General features: G+C 40.9%; 1 protein-coding gene across 1 annotated transcript in view; it reads left to right on the top strand.

Annotated features, from left to right (window-relative positions):
* Nucleotides 1–21,604, top strand: part of PIK3C2G (phosphatidylinositol-4-phosphate 3-kinase catalytic subunit type 2 gamma) — a gene marked incomplete at its 5' end in the record, with an annotated part of 290,505 nt that overhangs the window by 170,275 nt on the left and 98,626 nt on the right. Inside the window, 5 exons of the mRNA XM_084630371.1 lie at nucleotides 2,409–2,516; nucleotides 5,200–5,292; nucleotides 8,552–8,681; nucleotides 10,087–10,223; nucleotides 12,964–13,133. Coding sequence (XP_084486497.1) covers nucleotides 2,409–2,516; nucleotides 5,200–5,292; nucleotides 8,552–8,681; nucleotides 10,087–10,223; nucleotides 12,964–13,133 — 638 coding nt within the window. The remainder of the gene's footprint in view (nucleotides 1–2,408; nucleotides 2,517–5,199; nucleotides 5,293–8,551; nucleotides 8,682–10,086; nucleotides 10,224–12,963; nucleotides 13,134–21,604) is intronic.

The following is a 21,604-nucleotide window of genomic DNA, read 5'->3' as shown; positions in this document are numbered from 1 at the left end:
TCCTCCAATCTACATGTGGAAAGTTAAAGTGTCATATAATCACACAATTCCCAGTAGTATTTATTTAATTTAAAACATTAGAGGTCTCTTTCCATATCCAAATCAGATCCTGGGAATCTGTAGCACACCCCAAGCGCTATCCTAAGAGAACCACTAGTAGCTTTCTTCCCCAAAGTGATTTTGGCCCAAACAGACACTGTCTTATCAATTCTATCACTTCCAAATTCTTTACAGTCTACCTCGTCATTGATATACAAGGCTACCCCACCACCTTTGCCTTTTTCTGTCTTTCCTAAACAGCACATACCCTTCAATACCTGTACTCCTGTCATGACTACTATTCCACCACGTTTCTGTTAGCCCCATAATATCTGGTTTCAGTTCTTACACCAGTAGCTCTAGTTCCTCCATTTTCTTACCCAGGCTCCTTACATTGGTGTACAAACATCTTAATTGTTGCTGCTTTGCTTCACCCACGTTCCTTGCCCAATTGGGTACAGTCATTCTACTGCCAGTGTCACCTATTTGACTGGTTTCCGCACTGTCCTTCCTCTTAATGTCCATTCTCCATTACTGTTTCCTTTCTCACTTGATTTTCCTCCCTTTCAATGTTAGAATCACGCATGGAGATTACATGAGCATTTCCCAACCATCTCCCCTGAACTCCTACTTTAAAGCTCCTTTAGTCAGTTGTGCCAGTCTCCATCCCAGAAGTCTATTTCCCTCCCTACTCAGGTGGATTCCATCCCATTAATGCCTCCCAGTGGTCAGACATCCCAAAGTCCTCCTTATAGCACCACTGCCTGAGTCATCTGTTGATCATCATAATCTTGTCCTGCCTTCATTCTCCTCCTCTAGGGACAGGCAGAATCCCACTGAAGATGACCTGAGCCTTCATTTCCTTAAGTGTCTTCCCCAGCCTGGGGATTCTCCCTTGATATGTTCCAGCTAGAATCTAACAGTATCATTTGTTCCCACATGAAGGACTATCAGTGGATTCTTTCCTGCTCCCATTAGGATCCTCTTCAGCCTCAGGTCCACATCCTGTATCTAAGCTCCTGGAAGACAGCACACCCTTCTGTTCTCTGGATCAGCTCTGGTGACAGGCCTGTCTGTTTTTCTTAGCTGGGAGTCACCAGTCACGTAGGCCTGCCTTTTCCTTGTGATGGTGTGATTCTCCAGCGTTTCTCCTGTTCTTTCTGGCTGAGAGTCCTTTTGTCTTTTATTTTCCCTTGCAATCTTCTGCGAGTCTTCCTGTATCCTCCTGGGACTCTGAACTCTGGGTATCTCCATTGGCTCTTCCCCTCTTCCTGTAGGACTAGCTGCTCTTCTTTCTTCCTTGTCCTCCCTCCTTCAGTTACAGCCTGCTCTGCCCCTTCTTCTTTTTCCAACTCAGCAAACCTGTTCCCTTTAACTAGCCAGTCTTTTCCTCAGCTTGATTCTCGTAGCCACATGCTTCCACTGGCCACTTTCCTCAGCCAGAAGTCTTCCCCACCGAGTTCTTCAGTCCAGCTTTCATTTTCCCTTCAGCCTCCATTTTCCTTTGTTCCATCATTTGCTCAAATCCCCTTTGAAACTCAACCATAGTTTTCACCTGCATCTCCAAGCCTTGGATCTTCTCATCCATCAGTACTATCAGGCAGCACTTCATAGAAATGAAGCACTTTTCAGGTACCTTGCTCCAGGATCATGTACATTCTGTAGCTTCCACATCCCTGGTCATCTTCATTGTCTCTTCCAGTGCTTGGGTCACTGCCACTGCTGCCTCTGTGTCTGTCTTAGCCTTCCCACCTAAAATCCTGCCAAGGAAAAAGAAAACAAAAACAAAAAACAAAAACAAAAACCCAAACCAAAACAAAACCAGAATGCCCCACTTAAACAAACTTCGAAGAAAAAGACACAATGATTTGGCAGAGCGAAAGAGAGTGTGTGCCATTGTAAGAAGAAAGCAGTAGATGTGTGTGACACTTTTTTGGTACATCAGCTAGACCTCAGAGACCAATCAAGAGGCTGTAAAGCCAGAAAAACCCAAACCTTGTAATTGGCATACCCACACTTAGCAAGGGGAGGCAAGGCAACAGTCCTGAAGCAATAAACCACCCATTGTGAACTTGGTTAGAGAAAAATGTCATAAGAAAAAAATGCTATTCAGAACAACAGGTGCGTAGCTAAAAAGCCCCCAAGGAGGACACTGTAGACAACAAGGACACAGATGCAGACCATGATCACAATTCTTAGTCTCAGTTACTGCACACTGGTGCCATCCCATTAACTCTTATGAGGCTGCATTGATATTACTAAGACCAGAAATTTGATTCACTATCTTATTAAAATATAGCAAGAGAGTTGGCAATTAAAAAACTGCTGTGATGTTGTTTCAAGTTGTCATAATGATTGATCTCTCACAGGAGGTGCTAAAGATAGAAATCAACAAACTTAAGCAGTTCTTCCATGAGGTAAATGTTTGCCGGCTTCCCCTGAATCCTGCACTTGTTGTACGAGGCATAGATGCAGATGTAAGTCCATTTTACTCTATAGAGTATTTTATTTTTAAAGTAATGAGTACTAGTGAATGAACTGTTGTATGAACTAGGTCATGATCCTGCAAATCTTTACTTATGAGTATCCCCTTTAACGGTCGGCATTAGACAGGGGTCACATAGGCAGCCATTCACAGGACTGATATTTTTAGCGATGCCTTCAGCCCAGCTAGGGGGAGAGGTGGTATTTGCCGATTTAAGTGTCTCTCTCTCCCCTTACAACATCAGCGTGGCAACAGAGACTCCAAATTGTGACTAGCATGGTTCCAGCCCAGCTTTTCTCAAAGCAGCTTTTGAGGGGAATGGGGTATCTGCTTCTTTAAAAGTGACCCCTGAAGCAACAGCTGGTTGGTGCCACACCAGTGCAGATTCTTGCTGGCAGCTTTTCCTCCCTGAACCTGACAGCTTTCGGAGATGAGGGGTGCTTAGCTGTAGCACTGGCCCTCCTCCCATTGAACCTGTGAGATTTTGCATGGTAAATGTTTGCAGACTCAGCTGCCTGTGCTTACCTGTGCAAGTTATCCTTATTAAAAACTACTGCTGAATGGAGGAAACTTGTGTATTGTTTCATATGTTGGACTTCATTGACCAGACTGCCAGGACTGTGTCATTCATGTTTTATCAACATTATGACATACAAATGTTACACCAGAGGATTCAGTGTTGTTGGGGGAAGATGTACCCAGCCACAAGGAAAATATAATATGTACAGGTCTGAGGGGCTTTTAAAGTTATAGCTCTATAATTACAGCACTTTGCGCTGTAATTTTGCTCTGTGGCCCATAACCCACAATGGACCTGATCTTGAGAGGAGCCGAGCCCTTCAACCTTCTTTGACCTGTGGCTCTCCCAGTAATGGCTCTTCAGACTTGATGAGAACTGAAGCTTCTTAGAACCCTGCTGGACTGGGCCAATTGTGGAAGACTTAAAATCAGAAGAATTCCTTTCTCACTGCTTTCAGATTTTCTGGGAATAATGACTATTGGGGAGGTCTCTAACTATCCAACTAAGCTATGGATACCACACCAGATTGGTTTGACTAACATTAAATCTTGATTGATGTATGTGTATGTATTCATTTTCTTATATCAGTTGTTCTTTGTCTGCAGCCACTAGACTGAAATGCATGTTATATTTCATGAACTCTAACATTTTTAGAATACTCCTAATAATCAAACCATAATTCATTTCAGCATTGTCTACTGATTAAACTAAGAGTCAAGCCTCCAGGATCCTTTTCCAGCTCGACCACTGGTGCATTATCGTACATTAACCGGTGGCAAAATCTTTCAGTCACTCTGAGTGAAATCCTTGCCCCACTGAAGAAAAACTCCTGTTGATTTCAGTGCAGTTAGGATTTCACCATCTGTGCCTCAAATGTATTCATCTGTTACATAGTATAATATATAGTTCTCAAACTTCACATGCGTGTACAGAGGCTTAAGTAATGTTTCTAATATACTTTGAGATCCCTGGATGAAAGGCAATATATAGCTGTCTATATTATAATTTTTCTTCAAATTTTCCACCCTTGCATACACCCAGTGCTGATTTTAATGGGAGCTGTGGGGTGCTTATTATTTCTGAAAAGCAGGCCATTGCTTTGTCTTTCTCAGTTTTTCTCTTTTTATAGTGGTGGTGATAATACTCACCTAACTCACAGGGGTTTTCAAAGCTTAGTTCATTAATGGTTTTAAAAGCCTTTTGAGGTCTTCAGGTGGAAGGCGCTATATGATGCCAACAGTTAAGGTTTAAGATAGGCTCCAAATAATGTAGATTATGATGATTGGAATTTGCTGCACTCCTCACCCAGGCTTAGAGACCCATTAAAATTAATGGGTGATTTGCCTCCATAAGGATTGCAGGATCAGGCTACCCACTGACAAAATAAGACCAAAAAAAAAATCTTTAGATCGCAGTGTTCACAAATGCATTGCAGCTTTTGATTGGGTCTGCCTTGCATCACTTTGGTCTTTCCAGTCCCAGCCAAAATGTAGCACTGAATGACCTGGGGAAAATAAAAAATAAGTTTGAACATGATGGTAGAGATGGGCAAAGTGTCAAAGGAAGCAGAGATTCTTCTTTTCTGAAAAAAGAAAAGGAGGACTTGTGGCACCTTAGAGACTAACCAATTTATTAGAGCATAAGCTTTCGTGAGCTACAGCTCACTTCATCAGATGCATATCGTGGAAACTGCAGCAGACTTTATATATACACAGAGAATATGAAACAATACCTCCTCCCATCCCACTGTCCTGCTGGTAATAGCTTATCACTTTAGATAAGGACAGTGGGGTGGGAGGAGGTATTGTTTCATATTCTCTGTGTATATATAAAGTCTGCTGCAGTTTCCACGGTATGCATCTGATGAAGTGAGCTGTAGCTCATGAAAGCTCATGCTCTAATAAATTGGTTAGTCTCTAAGGTGCCACAAGTACTCCTCTTCTTTTTGCGAATACAGACTAACACGGCTGTTACTCTGAAACCTGTTCTTTTCTGAACCAGTTCAACAATCTCTAATATCAAGGACAATTATTTTTGTTACCTGTGCTGCTGATAAATATTTCAAGACGTCACATCTTCTCAGGGAAATGTTCTACTGCTTTTAGCTTATAATACACTATATTTAATTTTATGTCTGTATTGTTTTTTTCTAAAGGCATGTTCATATTTCACGTCCAATGCTTTTCCATTGAAAATCTCCTTCATCAATACAGATACACTTAGTAGAAACATCAATGTTATTTTTAAGGTAGGTTATTCATACAACTAACCCCCAGTTCATTTTGTATACAAAATGTTAATTTAATACTCATTGAAAAAGAAACCTTCAGATCTTGTGCCTGAGGTGTTTGATTTGGCTGTGCTGCTCAGTTTTCATAATCCTATTTGATGCTAGATGTTTAAATACAATATATTAAGGAAATATATTAAAGCATCCAAAGTTTTGATTGGTAGAAAATCAAATGCATTCTAGGAAAACAATGTGTGCTTTTAACTCAGTGGAGCCCACCAGGCTAAACAATAAAGGATAACATAGTGTATTTACCTTCTTGAGATCTAAGGACAAAGTCCAGAGAAATGACTGTTCAAGGAAAGGACTTTATTGTACAGTAGCCCTGTCTAGCAGATAAAATACTACCGTTCTAAAGGTTACATTCGGCACAAAACATATAGGACTCAATTCTGGCTCTCCAAGTCAGAGTCAATGTGATGGAGTAGAGGTGCCAAGTGATCAGCCCATTCCCATCATGTGGCATGGCCCCTTAAGATTTGGAAAGGTCTGACGTATATACAACAACTCAGGAGATAGTTAGAGAGAGGAACCAGTCCTGGGAATGAGTGGTGCTTGGGAGGAAATCCTGTCCCTGTGTCTTTAAAGGCCGGGGGCCAGGAGCCTTGCAAAGAGTCAAGAGAGAGGCTCCCTTCTCACCCAACCAACTGGGTTTTAGGAAAGGGACTGGCACAAAAGCTACCCCCTCCCTCATGTTATAGCAGGGCTACCACTAGCAGGAGAAGGCAGCCTGCTGAACACGCTGCACCTGATGACTAACTGGGGGGAAAGGGCCAGCTGAGGGAGAAGCTGGCTAAGGGTGGTAGTGGGGGAGTGCAGGGAGCCTAGCCCTTCCCCCCTGCCCTTAGCCCCTGACCAAAGCTGGGTGGCATAACAGCACACCCCCTTCCCTGCTGGCATGATGAGGGGTGGCTGGGCCAAATTTTAATGGCCTTGCAACTCTGTGTGCCTGCTTGGGCCCTCTGCTGTCTCAGTCCTTCTGGCACCCATGGATGTCAGGCCCTCTCAGTCCCCAGGGAAAAACAGAGTAGGGCTGCGTACAAGAGGGATATCTCAGAGCTGGGGACAGATCAATGTGGGGGGAAGAGCACTGGGCTGGGTGTGGGGAGCAGAGTTGTTCAGGAGCTGGATGTAAGAGGGAGAGCACGGATCTGGGTGCCAAGGCAGCATGAGACTGCTCAGGACTGAGTATTGGGAAGCGGCAGGGGAGAGTTCAGGGGTGGAGGCGAGGTGTGGGACTGGATTCAGGGCAGTGGAGGGAGAGCTCTGGATTCCCGCCTTAGGAAAATTCTGGTTTCATCCCTGAGAGAGAGGGAGTACATGTTTTGAACCAATCTAGTCAAGGTAATTGATTGAAAGAACCTTGAATGGTTGCTAAGTGCAACGTACCTGTAGGACCATGAGCGGCCACAAGGGCCGTGCTGGAGAGCTCTGCCCCATGACAATCATGTTGTGGAATGATAGAGGAGGTACACCACCTCAATAATGGGATGGATTCATCGCTGGAGTAACTCCATTGTTGTATTTGGAATTAAGCCGAGGATGGTCGTGTTTCCATACACAAAGAGAAAAAACATATGCCTTCAGTCTAAAATTACTTCTGTTTCAGATTAAGAGAAACAACAATGCATCCAATGAAGTGAGCTGTAGCTCACGAAAGCTTATGCTCAAATAAATTGGTTAGTCTCTAAGGTGCCACAAATCCTCCTTTTCTTTTTGCGAATACAGACTAACACGGCTGCTACTCTGAAACAATAGGAAAGCCTCCTTGAGAAAGCATGATATGTGTGTGTGTGAGAGCTCTCTGTATAGACCACAGCAACCTGAAGAGCACAAAATGGTTGCTGCCTCCAGAGATTTAAGGGGTGGTTCTTAGAAGTTAGAAGGTGCCGTAGTTAGAAAACAGAAGCCTACAAATTTCATGCTACAGACCCCACCTGGGTGAAATTTGCATTTTATGCACATATGGCCCAGGAACAGGAATATCATTTCTGGCCACACTGGAGGAAGCACACTCATCTTCCTTTGTTACCTTTTAAAAAGGTGTGTACCTGGCATTACTTACATAACAAACCAGGGGCTTAAAGTGGAAGGAGAGGCAGATGCCTCGTCATCCCACCCAATGTTCACCTCTGGGGCAATGAACACTGACAGCGATGCCAATAGTGTTGTGAAGTTCCCTGCACTTTCTCCCATCCAGCATACCTGTGTAGCAGCAGCCATAATTTGGCTCATAATATGCTTCATTATTTGTAATAGATAATGCTTAAATAAAATTGTAACCGTTGTTTCGAACAGTGGTGAGCAACCACAGGAAGAATTCTCTTCAGGTCTGGCTGCCGAGCATAATTAATTGGAATCAAGATAAGCTGTAAACAAAAGGGAAATGGATTTTTTTAAAAAATAGGGGGAAATTGATGACCTCTCGTTAAATGCATGTAGAATAGGATGCTTCTGTAAAAGGAACATCATAAAGGAACAAATCATTGTAATGTAACTAAAAGCTAGCAATTTATGAAAGATTTTCCTGATGAAGGCTTGAAAATACCAGTGAAATCCAGCTGCAATTTGGACATTGAGGGGGTGGGGATGAATAGCAGAGCTTTTGTTTTACGGGCTATTTACCCAGCTACGGTAGAAAATAATCCCTTCATTAATTACAAGACGCAAAGTAAGATTTCTCTAAGATTGTTGATCAACAGACTCCATGTGGGGAGCAGTCACCAACACAATGCTGTTTGAAACTGGATCTGAATCATGTCAGGGAAACCATTTGTACGTGTAATAAGGTTGCCCTGTAGTCCGCTACAAATACCGAGTTGTGATGTGTAGTGTCAGGCCAAATACTTGTACTCTCATTCCTGAAAAGGGATCTGCTATTGGATGGATTTTGAAATGTCACTTAACAAAGATCCAAGCTCCCAATTGCGTTTGAAACACCAGTAATTTCCATGTGAGTAATAAACTGAAAGGTTGCAGCAAGAAAAAGGGCATATGGTACCTTTAGTGTGGTTGCCAAAACACTTCTTGTCTGTATAAATCATCCCATTCTTTCTTCCTTCTGATACAGTATGAACACTTTGAGCAAAACTACAGGGGTTTACTGTAAAATGAAAGTAGCTGGGGTTTTTGGCCTGGAAAAAATCCAAAAGAGATAGAAAAGTGTCTCTCTTTGGGATTCAAGGAGAAACACAAATTTCACATGCCCTTTTCACAGGTTGGAGATGATCTACGTCAGGATATGCTGGTTCTGCAGATTATTCGCGTGATGGACAGAATTTGGCTTCAGGAGGGACTCGATATGCAAATGATCATTTATAAGTGTTTATCTACAGGAAAAGGCCAAGGTCAGTACAGATTAGAAAGGATGCATATCTCATGTAAACCAGTAATACACAGCACTCCTCCCTTTAGTATTTCTCTTTGCAGGTGTCTTTTTCTTTTTCTCCTTTGAGGGAAAAGAGTGCTCAGAACCTCCCTCAGTTGGGTCCTAAACATCTTTGTAGATTTAGGGAGTAACTTCTTCTTTTTTTCCCTTCAGAAGAAATACAACCCAAGTTAATGAGGTTTTGTAGCAACCCAGGCCTGAATATAAAGCCTCGGCATCCACAACTGGTCTTAGACTCTCAAAAAAACCTCCCACTTAGGCACCAAATAAGAACTTTTGAAAACCTGATCAGAAGTGTTGCAGTGGGAATTACTGGGTGCTGAGCTCCTTTGCAAATCTGGCCCTTTTTTACGTGCCAGCTATAGACTAATAAAGTTCCAGAAACCCCCCAGTGTTGTTTGAAATACCACCCTTGCTGTTCACGCTGCTTAAGGCAAGCTTGACTCTCATGAAAGCTTTATTTATAACTTTCTTTTATGGTTGTTGTAACAAAGCCATAGCAAGGATGCCAATTACTTGCTAAAGAAATTTACTGATGGCAATAGACTTTTTTTTTTTACTGACTCTCTAAACCGTTTTTTACTGAAAATAATTCTAGCACAATAAAGAGCTGAAGTATCCAGATTACCTACAGTACAGAAATGAAAAATACAGCATTTGCGGCTTTTTGAGCCACACTGCAGAGAAAGCTTGGGGAATGGGAGGCCTGCAGGAGCCATGGCGGAGTCAGGGATGTGGCAGGTGGTTGATGGGAACTGAAAAGGGGTCCTCTTCATCCTTTCTTTCCATGAACAAGGCAGAACCAGAAGGATTCCCCTTCAAAAAATAACCATAAAATATTATATCTGGAGAATGAAGATGCTATAATTATGGTCCCTCCATTACACTAACTCTCAATTTGATATTTTTTAAAGGCTACAGGGAGGGCATGAGAATAAACCCTGGATGTCTGTCTATCTCAGGTACTTCTGTGACCAGAGTATCTGAGCACCTCACAATCTTTTTCCACACAACATTTTGAATCTTGCTAAATTCTTGGACTCCATGATGTCATGTGGCAGTGAACTCCACAGTCTAGTTGTGCATTGTGTGGAAAAGCATTTCCATTGATCCGTTTTTAATTTGTGACCTTTAATTTCATTGAATAGCCCTTTGTTCTTGTTTTATGAGGCAGGGAGAAGAGAAACTCCCAATCTTCCTTTTTCTATATCATCCAATACCGTGTACACTTTTAAGGTTAATTGAAATGTGTGTATAATTCTCTCCAGGGGGTGATATGATACAGTGTGATGCAGATTAATAAACACTCTGCCCCCCCTTTTAAAATTGTGAGTTTTTCATGTGGACTCCTTCTCTCTGATTAGGACTTGTGCAGATGGTGTCAGATGCTACAACTCTAGCCAAGATCCACAGGGAGTCTGGATTGATAGGACCATTGAAGGAAAACACAATTAAAAAATGGTTCAGTCATCATCATCCTTTGGAATCAAGTTACCAAGAGGTATATTAAAATGGAACATTGCATAAATTGTTTATTTTACAAATGAAAAAGCAAATGGTGATATGCACAATCTCCTGGAGTCAGGGAAAACAGATCACACATACCATCAAATCTTCTTAAAAGGCACATCCATTTCTTTGGCTAGATTGCTAGGGACCAGATTCAGTGTAGTGTTTTTTCAATAACAATAAGAAAAGTCAGGAAAATACCACACTTGGAGATTCAATGGTGAGGTAAGAAGTTGAAGATAAAATTAAGTAAATAGATACTGAACCTAGAGGGTTTTTTTTATCCAGATAGTGAGATGTGGTGTTTTATATATAATCACACACAGAGTATCTTTTCTGTGCTTGAAAATGTCACACTTTTAGAAAACTGTATTTCATTGAATTCCTCTAGTAATATGATACATCAGGTCATGTTTGTCCTTCTACATTATGGGATCCTGTGTAAAGCATCTGGCTTTATGCAAACTGGTGTTATGCATCAGGTTATATATCATCTAGGAAATTGGGGAAACTGCAGAAGCAGAGGTTTCCCTCTTAAAAGAAAGAAGCCATGAAGTCACTTTTGCACATTCTTCTTAGACGGGGCATGTCCTGAGGTTCACAAAAAGACTTCGAAATGTTTTGCATCCTGGGGAATTTTTGAACCTGCATCCCCGTACCTGCAGTAGATTAGTAGCCAAATTTTTTGCCCAATTTAAGGAGAGATCCAGGTGCTGAGCTCCTCTGAAAATGAGACATCTAATTTGATGCCTAATTGTAGGCATCAACTTAAACATTTTTTTGCCGGAATGTGGTGGTGGGTGGATGGTTGTGTATTTATTTTTCAAAATTTTCAACCTAAACTTTTAGAAGCAGCTTTAATGTAATAATTATTATACATTTACAGTAAAGGTGATGCTGACATTTTGATTGACAATTGAGACAGCTATCCGTTATCAGTCAAAAATCCAATTTTGTTGGCTTTTTTTAGTAAGTCAAATAACATGGAATGTTCTTAAAAAAAAAATTTGCTACGCATTACGTTCATTTTTTTGAAACAAGTGAAATAGTCATTTCTGATTGCGCAGGATGTCTGTATAATTGTTTGTATCCTGCTCTCACCATTTCTCTTCTCTTGCTATTAACACTGAGTAAGCTTTATTATCCTCATCTTACAGTTGGGCAAACAAAGCACAGAAAAGTGACATGACGTCTCCAAAGTCACCTAGCGACTAAGTGGCATGGTCAGGTATACACCCCAGGTATACTGAGTTCTTGTGCTGTGGTCTAATCACTCCACAGTGCTACCATCAAAATCAGTCACTAGATTTAGCTCCATAATACTACAGTAATATCATCAGGACTCAAACAATTATTTATATTGGATAGTATAGTATAAAGATGGTACAGTACTGTATGCACTGAGGTTTCGACCAAGAACTTAATAATTGTGAATTCGGTTTTATAGAGTCTGCATATAAATGGCTCACATTATTATTGAGACAAATAGCTTAATAAGATTCCCAGGCAGTTCTGACCCTCATAAATAAGAATGCTATCTGTGGTTGTTACACTGCAGTAGCTAAGATAAAACCTGCATGGGCTATAGTTCCTCATGATTTATATAAATCTGATCACTATCTAGAGCTAGGAACAATTCTCTTCTCACTCTCCTCTTATCTGTGATATGGCATTGGGCAGGTGGGATGGGTTGGACAGGTTCATTTGAGGGAGATTTTTTATCTTCTTCTGAAGCATAGAAGGACTGGTACAATGCCCACTGAAGTCAGTGGAAAGCTTTGGATCAGTACATAAGGCTATGTATACACTACACGCCAATTTCGGTGGTGTATACAGTACATGGAGCTACACATGACAGTGTGGCCTTTCCCTGCTGCCTCCCCCTTGCCGGAGTCTTTCCCGGTGGTGGGGAAGGGCTTTAGCCAGCAGGGAGATGCCGGAGCCTTTCCTTGTTGCCACTCTTCCCTTTTACCACCACCACCCCACACACACACTGAGCTTTTCCCCATTGCTGGTGCCTTTCCCAGCTGCTAGAGTCTTTTCCTGCGGTGGGGAAAGGCTCCAACAGCTGGGAAGCAACAGGCCTCTACATGGTTTGGGCTAGTAGAGAGCCATGTATAGTATGTACTCGGGTACCCTTCAGATGTGTCTTCACTCTAGTTGTCTAAACTGTGCCTCACAGTCTACACTGAGACTTAACCCATGCTGGGTGCTACCTGAGTACATACTCTACATGCTGCCAAAAGAAGCATGCAGTATAGACAGAGCGTTTGTGAGTATCTGGTGGTTAGAGCAGGGGTTTAGGAATCAGGACTCCTTGTCATATATTCCTAGGTCTGCCACTGAATCTCTGATACTTTCGGTAGTTCACTTAACCTTACTATATTTGAGTTTACCTCTCTATAAAATGGAGGTTGGATGCCTTGCCCAGGCTTCATTAATTAGTGTTTGTAAAGTTCATTGAGTTCTTGGGTGAAAGGTTCCACCTAAATGCAAAAGAACTATCCAAAATAAGTCAATGCTGGAGATAGAACTGACTAGATGAACCATTGGTCTGTTGTACTATGGCAGTTCCCATGTTGTTAATTTAGGTCCCAAACCTGCAAACATTTAGGCCTGTATTTAGCTTTAAGCATGTGCACAAGAGCTTGTAGGACTTGGTATTTATGTTAGTATAACAAAAAATACATTACTGTATATTTCTTCTTTGTGTTTTTGTTTTGATTAATTAGGCATTAAAGAATTTCTTTTATTCCTGTGCTGGTTGGTGCGTTGTTACCTTCATTCTGGGAGTCTGTGACCGACACAATGACAACATCATGCTGACAAACACTGGCCACATGTTCCATATAGATTTTGGAAAGATTTTAGGTCATGCACAAAAATTTGGAAGCATAAAAAGGTTGGTACCTACAATAAGATTAAAGTTTAAACAGTGTTTTGATAAAACTTCAGTATTCTAAAACATACATGAAAATTGTAAATGAGTCCTTGCTTTTTCTCCCATAATCTCTAGAGGTGGTATACATACCGTGTTATAGCATTCTTAAAATCTTATCAGGAGAGGGCTGAAAGAATTAATAATAGGATATGGAGATTTTCTCTTTTAGGTCAGTAGTCTGAGTCTGATCCAGTTCAGCAGTGGCCAGAAGTAGTTACCATCTGATGGCTGGCCTATGAGAAAAGAGTTCCTGGTCTCATTTCTTTTTCTAGTGGGCAGGTGGTCTATAGCACAAAATCAATCCCATAGCTGGATGTCATTGACATCCTTCTTGTCACTTTTAGCATAGAGACCAAACAGTGACTGGGCATGCAGGATCAACTACACTCCCACCCATAGGGTGAAATCCTGGCCCCGGGGATGTCAATGGGGCCCATGATTTACACCCAAGTATTGATCCCAACTAGTCAGAGTTGAGTTATTGTGTGGAAGCTCTCACATCCAGGCTGTACATATTCTGTGGATAAGTAAGTACTTGCCATACCTATTCTAGTTCCCTTCTTGACTATGAAATTATGAAGGAATGAATTAGGATGAAATTATGATAACTAGAAGTGCATAGACATTTCAGTACACCCCAAACCTGACACAAACTGTTTAGCAGTATATATGATGGATAAAAATATCTCCCTGGCATTGACAATCTAATTGATGTGTGGAGTCCTTCCTTCACTTGTCCTCAAAATCACCTGACCCATCCCAGAATGAATCCACTTGAGTTAATCATTCCTTTTTTTTTCTTGTCTTCCAGCATATTAGACAGAAATAAGTGTGGGCGTACTGATATGAAGGAAGCTGATGGGGCTAATTAGTTCTGAACCACCCAGACAAAAGATTTATTTGCAGTGTTCAAAATCATTGTCAGTCATTCAAGGGGCTCCCTTAATTTTACCAATTTGCTGTGGAAAGAATAACACACAGTAGAGTCACAAAGAGACATACATATACACCCTGAGTCAAGTGCTGCATCCGTTTCTCAGCCAAAGCTGCCACTAGAGTCTATCTGGAGCTTACTTGAATGGTACTTTTGCCTGAGGGCAAAATGATTCAGGAGGGAAAGATTTGGCCCCTGGAGTTCAGCATTAGGCTCAACACCCAAAGTTTAGACAGGAATGCTATAGCTATTATTTTTATTATATAATGTAGTGATATTATACAGCTTTGTTAAATCTAGAAGTACCATTTAAAATAAGTCATTTATTTAAATAGCAACTGTTGTGTTCCTTTTCATCCATGCAAATATTTTGCTCTATTTTCAATAGATTCTAAAGCTGTACAACTTGTAACTCATTCATGCATCCTTAGTAGGAATAGGACTTATATTTTCTATAGGCTGTAGCCACTAGGGAGCGATATTATTATTCCTTGCCCTCTCGCACACTGAGTAGGTCTGAGAAAGATGGCTGTAATACACATGAGCATTGTGTGTTCTTCATCAAATGTACTGTCTGACAGATAATAGTGACACAAGGGTATCAGACTTTCATCACCCACAAAGTGAATACTTCATGCTATTTGCATCTATCCATCTATCCATTCCTTTTCCACACCCAGACCTGAAGCAGTTGACTTGTTAGCCCCATGTTTGAGTAACCTTTTAGTAAATTTTTAGCTCAGTACTCCAAAAGTTATCTGCCTTTTGACCATGCCCCAAATCAGTAATTCACCTAAGTTGAATCCCTAAAGTGATGCCCACAAAAACAACAGCAAACTTTTTTAAAATCCTCAGTACTATATTTGTGCTGACTCTCTTCTTATACTTTGTTGTTTAATACAATTTATATGCATTGTAGTGAGGTAGCTTAGGCAACTTTAAAGATCAGCAGCATCTGATCTTACAAATCCTTACATCACACTGTGGTCACATTTTTCTTCAATGCTCTTATAGCAAAGGCTTGCAGGAAAAGGAGTCCCCACTCTATAGTGATTACCATACTCTGGTCTTTCTTTTCTTAGAAAAATAACTTGATTGGTTACCACAGATATAAATGCCCATTGTGTATTCTCAATAAATGTGTGTGGCGGAGGGTGGGGGTGAGATTAGCAAACTCTTGTCCTTCAGAGCATCATAAGCAGTTGCCTTCCACAGTCTTCTGCAAGTAAGAGTACTCTTTTTACTGTAAATAAACTGAAAGATTTATAGTAGCCTGAAAAATTATGTAACATGCTATGCAGGGCAAAGTCTCCTTCCATTCAGTCCACTCTCGACTCTGAAAATAATCCTTTGAAAATAATATGATTCAGACAGACATGAGAATTTTCAGGAAAACATTTCTGTTGAAAATATAGCAAACAGAATTTGGCAATGGAAAAGGATCAATAACTGCCCAAGTCCAGTATCCTCCTAATTAAATGTTCTGTCCCGAGTCTCTCCATTTACAGCCCAACCCTGCACCCATCGAAATCAGTAGAAAAAGTCCCATTGCCTTCAGTGGGATTTAGAGAACATTCCTGCCTTAAAGAGCTTATCGTCTGTCTATCTGATCTTTAAAGTGCCATGCACACCGATTATGCAGCAGAAGTATTAAATAATAGACACCGCTAGTGGCAAAGATATTAGCAACTAGTGCTTCAGAAGGGTCGGAGGGGAGACTAATACTGTATCTAGCCAATAGTATAATGCTGTGCTCCAAAGGAACATTACTTTTTGAGTCCCATAGGAGATTTACAGGCCAAAACATGAGATTTCATTATCTTTTATTTTATCTTACAAAGCTACACATTTTGTTAGTGGTAATACAATTACACACCTTTCTTTAATCTAGCCACAAGGCAGTGAATTCCACAGAATTCAAACAGTGTGAAGAAGTAATTACCCTTTATTTGTTCAAAAATTCCTGTAGTTTAACAGTATTGACTATCCTGTGTTCTCATTTTGAGGGAGGTCTGTACTCCCTGCCCCTGTTGAGGTCACTAGGGGTGTTCTCTAAGAATAAGTCTACACTGCAGTGTGTACCCACATAGTGGCTTGTGCACATGTGATTTCATGTTAGCCACGCCTGCCTCCAAGAGTCCATACTACAGACCCACACATGTCCCAGTATACCCACATCTATTCTGACACAGCAGCTGCATGTGTTTAGTGCTAGAATTAATGAGGGTACATATATCCCAGGGCTCTTAGTCCTGCACCAACAGGAACCATTCTAGCAATTGGTGTATTGTGGGAGGACTTGTTTGTCCTTCCTGGATCCCTGTGCAGATGTGGTTTTAGCTGAGGCACACAGGACAGTGTAAGAGGAAGGGGTTGATTTTTTTTATTTTTCCGGTTCTAACCAATTGCTCTTGAACTCTTCTGCTTTGGAGGATTAGGTAATAAAGGGTTTATTTAAATCCTGTGCTAGCTGATACAGTCCTAGATTTAGCAGTCTTACACTTCTCCAGCCATTTTCAGCACCTTTCTTTGTACTTTTACAATCACTGCTATTGATTAGGTGGCCATCTCAAATGAGAGGAGGTAATCCAGGTTATACTATATTTTTTGTCATGGCATAGTAATGTATGTGTAATTTTCCATCCTTTTTCAATGCACACAGTTGTCCTGTTTAATTGCTGCCAGGCACTGCCTATGTGCCTTCACCGATCTCCTCAAAGACCCCTATGTCTTTCCCATATATTAAATTTTGCTCTTCCTGTTGTGTGTTGTTTTTTGTTTTGTTTTTTGACAATGTTTATTACTAGAGCTGGCTGAACATAAGAATGGCCATATTGGGTCAGACAAAAGGTCCATCTAGCCCAGTATCCTGTCTTCTAACAGTGGCCAAAGTCAGGTGCTTCAGAGGGAATGAACAGAACCGATAATCATCAAGTGTCGCCCCTTCCCAGCTTCTGGCAAACAGAGGCTAGGGATATCATCCCTGCCCATCCTGGCTAATAGCCATTGATGGATCTATCCTCCATATACTTATCTAGTTCTTTTTTTGAACCCTGTTATAGTCTTGGCCTTCACAACATCCTCTGGCAAAGAGTTCCACAGATTGATTCTGTGTTGTGTGAAGAATCCCTTTTAGAATGTTCCCATTGAGAAATTCTAATTTTCCATCAAAAATATGGGAAAGTGGGTTTTTCCCCACCCTTTTTACTGTTTTTCTGCTTTTTCCAGTTTGAGAAGAATAAGAAAGTGGGGGGAAATGCCACTTTTCATTTATAAGAATAACACTTTGGCTTTAGTGTTAACGCTTCAAAATGAAAGAGTTTCTTTATCATTAAAAGTGTTGCTTTAAAACAGAAAGAACCCTTTCAATGCTTTCTGACTGCTTTTGAATTAGACAGTCAGAAAATAGGGGGAAACACAATTTCAAATGAAAAAAATGAAAATTCTAAAAGTTCAGTTATTTCTTGAATATTTTTATTTGGGAAATGTTTCAACAGAGGGGATCTAAAACTTTCATTTTGAAAAAATTTTAGACTGAAAAAATTTGTCAAATATTCAAAATGGTCTGTGAAACATTTTGTTTTAAATGCAAACCTATTTACTGATAGAAAACCTTTCTTTGGAAATTTTTTGGCCAACTCTGTTTATTACCTTACCTTTATCTAAGTTAAATTCTATCCTATATGACACTGCCAATCCCCCACTTTATGTAGATCTGGAGTTACAGTTCTTAGTTTTCATTAACCTGAAGAGTTTCAAGTCATCAGTCAGCTTCTGCCACTTGCTATACCTGTCCTCCTCCAGAAAACAAAGGCCAAAAACTTGCAAAGACTTCATATTCTTAAATTTAAGTGCTTGAGTGGTTTCACTGAAGTTAATGAGGCTACTCAGGTGCTTAAAGTTAAGCATAAGATATGTCTTCGCAGAAGTGGAGTCTACATTTTCAAAAATGATTTTGGGCTGTTTCAGCTTTTTGGATAGGCCAACTTGAGACACCTTAAAGGGGCCCAAATTTCAGAGGATGGGTGCTCAGCACTTCTGAAAATCAGCCCTTTGTAGGTGTTTCAAGTTAGGCATTCAAAAGCACTAGTCACTTTTGGAAATTTAGGCCTCATATACTGAGAAATATGAGTCCCAATACTGGCTTTAGGACACACTTATCTTTCTCCACTTTGAAGACTAGTTATTTATTGTTACTGTGTTGTCTATGCATCACCCAGTTATTAATCCTGCATAATACTTTACCCTTGGTTATTTATTTTCTTTCATAGTCTCTTATGGAGGGAACTCATCAAATGCTTTTTGAAATCAGAGGAAATTTATGTCCACTAGTCCCTATGTATCTATGATTTAATTTATTATTCCTGTGAAGTACCCTAACAGTTTAGAGAGGCACATATTTTCCTTTACAGAAGCTGTGCTGGTTTGTCCCTATCTCTTTTTATTATCCAAGTGTAATGTTCTGCTTTCTCCTTAATTACACGCTCAATTGAGTTCCCTGGAACTGAGGTGAAGCTCACTGGTCTGTAATTCCCAGTATCCCGCGTGGGTCTGATTTGAAGCTGAAGCACTGCATTAACTACTTTCCAGTCTTCAGGAACAGTTTGCTGTTTTGAGGAGGTTATTGTATAATCTCATTAGTAATTATCTGGGCTAGAGTGTGTTGTTATTTATCGCCTTTGGAACCACCAGTGGAATTCCTTCCAGTTCTGGTCCAGCGGAATTCCTTCCAGTCTGGTGTTGTACTGCATGTGAGTTTGAGTGGCTCCATATCTTCCTCTTTGGAGACTTCTCTCTTTTTTTTTTAAGACCATCCTGTGAATTCTTATCTAAATGCCTTTGGAACCAGGAAGTTCCACATCACAATCAACAGTAAATAAGTGATGGAAAAAATATTGACCCATCTTCTGTGCTATATCATCATTGCTTTTAATTGCAAGCCGCCCTTCCACCACTTTATCCCATGTACTACTTGGGTATCTGTGATGGGGTGTGCTCCCCACACTGGCCCTACAAGAGCTGAATTATGCTGTTAAGGAGGGAGGAGGGTAGGCTGGAGACAGCTAATTAGAGAGAAGCTCACCTATGCTGGATTAGTGGGGCTTCTCCAAAAGACAGGAAATTGAAAGCAGAAGGGGATGCAGGGAGAAGGCTTCAGTCACTTCCTGGGAGAAGGGAGGAGTGCTTTAGGGCTACAGTGATAAGTTGCCTAAAGTTACTCCCTGGGAGGAGGGAGTGAAGAGATTGTCAAACTCAGAGGAGTGGCGAGGGCCAGGAGATATGGAAGTGACTCAGGTAAAGGCAGCAAGGTGCAGGAAATTGGCCTTGCTGCTGTGTAGAGGGTCCCTGAGCCAGAACCTGGATAGAGGGTGGGCCCAGATTCCCCTGCCAGTCACTGTGGGAGTGGCACTGTGAGGCAGTGAAGCAGAAGACTGCCTGAGATTGCTAAAGAGAAGAATCTTGATGTGCTTTCCCTCTGGAAGAATAGTGACCTGGATATAGGGCTGAGTCACGAAGAGGACAGCTGCAGTTCCCGAGAGTGAGAGAAGAGCTGCAGAGGAGAAACTGAAAGGGTCTAACCACTGGAAGGGGTGTTGGCCTGACTGAGCTAATCCCCAGAATCACCAGGAGGCGGTGCTATCCAGCAGGGAATAGAGCAGCCTGTCACAGTATTCTAGAGGGGCTATACTCTCTTACATACTCTAGTGCAGTGTTTCTCAATGACCAGACCAGCCTCCTTGCCAATCCCTGAGAGTTTCCTAACACAGAATATTAATATTTAAAATGTAAAGGTTTTTGTGTATTTGCATTTTACATCACAGCATTCATTCAATTATTTTTGAACATTTTAAATAAATCGACTGGGTTGGCATTGGTGCCCGTGATACTGATCTGCAAATCACATTTGCATTCATTTGTTGGAAGGAAGTAGTTAACAGAAAGCAACAAGAAAAATTGAAGTCCTAATAAAAATTTTACTTAGCGAAACTAGACAGTGTCACTGTCAAAGCAATTACCTCTGGATCTATTTTTCAGAACTAACAAAAGTTCAGAAAAACATAACAGAGATGCGAGTGACTCCGAATATGATCAGGAAGAAGTGTTAGAAAAGGAAATGTTCAGCTATCAAAAATACGATTAGTCTTACATTTAAGTATGGGTTTGTTGCAAGTGAGGATGTAAAATGCCCAAAACCTCTCTATGTTATATGTGGCACAACTCTGAGCAATGATGCTATGAAACCTTCAAAAATGATTTGACACCTTGAAACTAAACATCTGAATTTAAAAGAAAAGGCAGTGGAATTCTTCCAACAGAAGCAAGATGAAGTGAAGGGGCAAAAGAAACTACTGTACAACACCATAACATCAAATAAAGGTCTGATATAAAGGCATCATAGCTGCTATCTCTATGAATAGCTAAATGCAAATTGCCATTTACAATTGGTGAAGAATTAATCATGCCTTCTGTAATAGATCCCTATCGTGAAGTCTTGGGCGACAGAGCTGTCAAAAAAGTGAATAGCATTCCACTGACAAATGATACAGTCATGTTGAATCACTGATATTGCAGAGATCATCGAATCATAGGACTGGAAGGGACCTCAGGAGGTCATCTAGTCCAGTCCCCTCCACTAATGGCAGGACTAAGTATTATCTAGACCATCCCTGACAGGTGTTTGGAGATTTTTAAGAGCAGGTTAGACAATGAGGGAGATTCCACAACTTCCCTGGGCAGTTTATTCCAGTGCTTAACCACCAGGGCTGTTAGGAAGTTTTTGCTAATGTCCAATTTAAACTGCCCTTGCTGCAATTTAAGCCTATTGCTTCTTGCCCTATTCTCAGAGGTTAATAGAACAATTTTTCTCCCTACTCCTCATAACAACCATTTATGTACTTGAAAACCTGTTAACATGTCCACTCTGTCGTCTCTTCTCCAGACTAAACAAACCCATTTTTTTCAATCTTCCCTGATAGGTCATGTTTTCTAGACCTTTAATCATTTCTATTGCTCTCCTCTGGACTTTCTCCAATTTGTCCACATCTTTCCTGAAATGTGGCATCCAGAACTGGCAGAATACTCCAGTTGAGACCTAATCACCATAGAGTAGAGCAGAAGAATTACTTCTCATGTCTTGCTTACAACACTCCTGCTAATACATCCCAGAATGAAGTTCGCTTTTTTTTGCAACAGTGTTACCCTGTTGACTCATATTTAGCTTGTGATCCACTATGACCCCCAGATCTCTTTCTGCAGTACTCCTTCCTAGGCAGTCATTTCCCATTTTGTATGTGTGCAACTGATTGTTCCTTCCTAAGTGGAGTATTTTGCATTTGACCTTATTGAATTTCATCCAGTTTACTTCAGATCATTTCTCCAGTTTGTCCAGATCATTTAGAATTTTAATCCTATCCTCCAAAGCACTTGCAACCCCTCCCAGCTTGGTATTGTCCACAAACTTTATAAGTGTACTCTCTATGTCATTATCTAAATCATT

The sequence above is a fragment of the Lepidochelys olivacea genome (assembly GCF_965140295.1).
Source record: "Lepidochelys olivacea isolate rLepOli2 genome assembly, chromosome: 1".
NCBI lineage: Eukaryota > Metazoa > Chordata > Testudines > Cheloniidae > Lepidochelys > Lepidochelys olivacea.
This window is presented reverse-complemented; position numbering and strand designations above follow the sequence as displayed.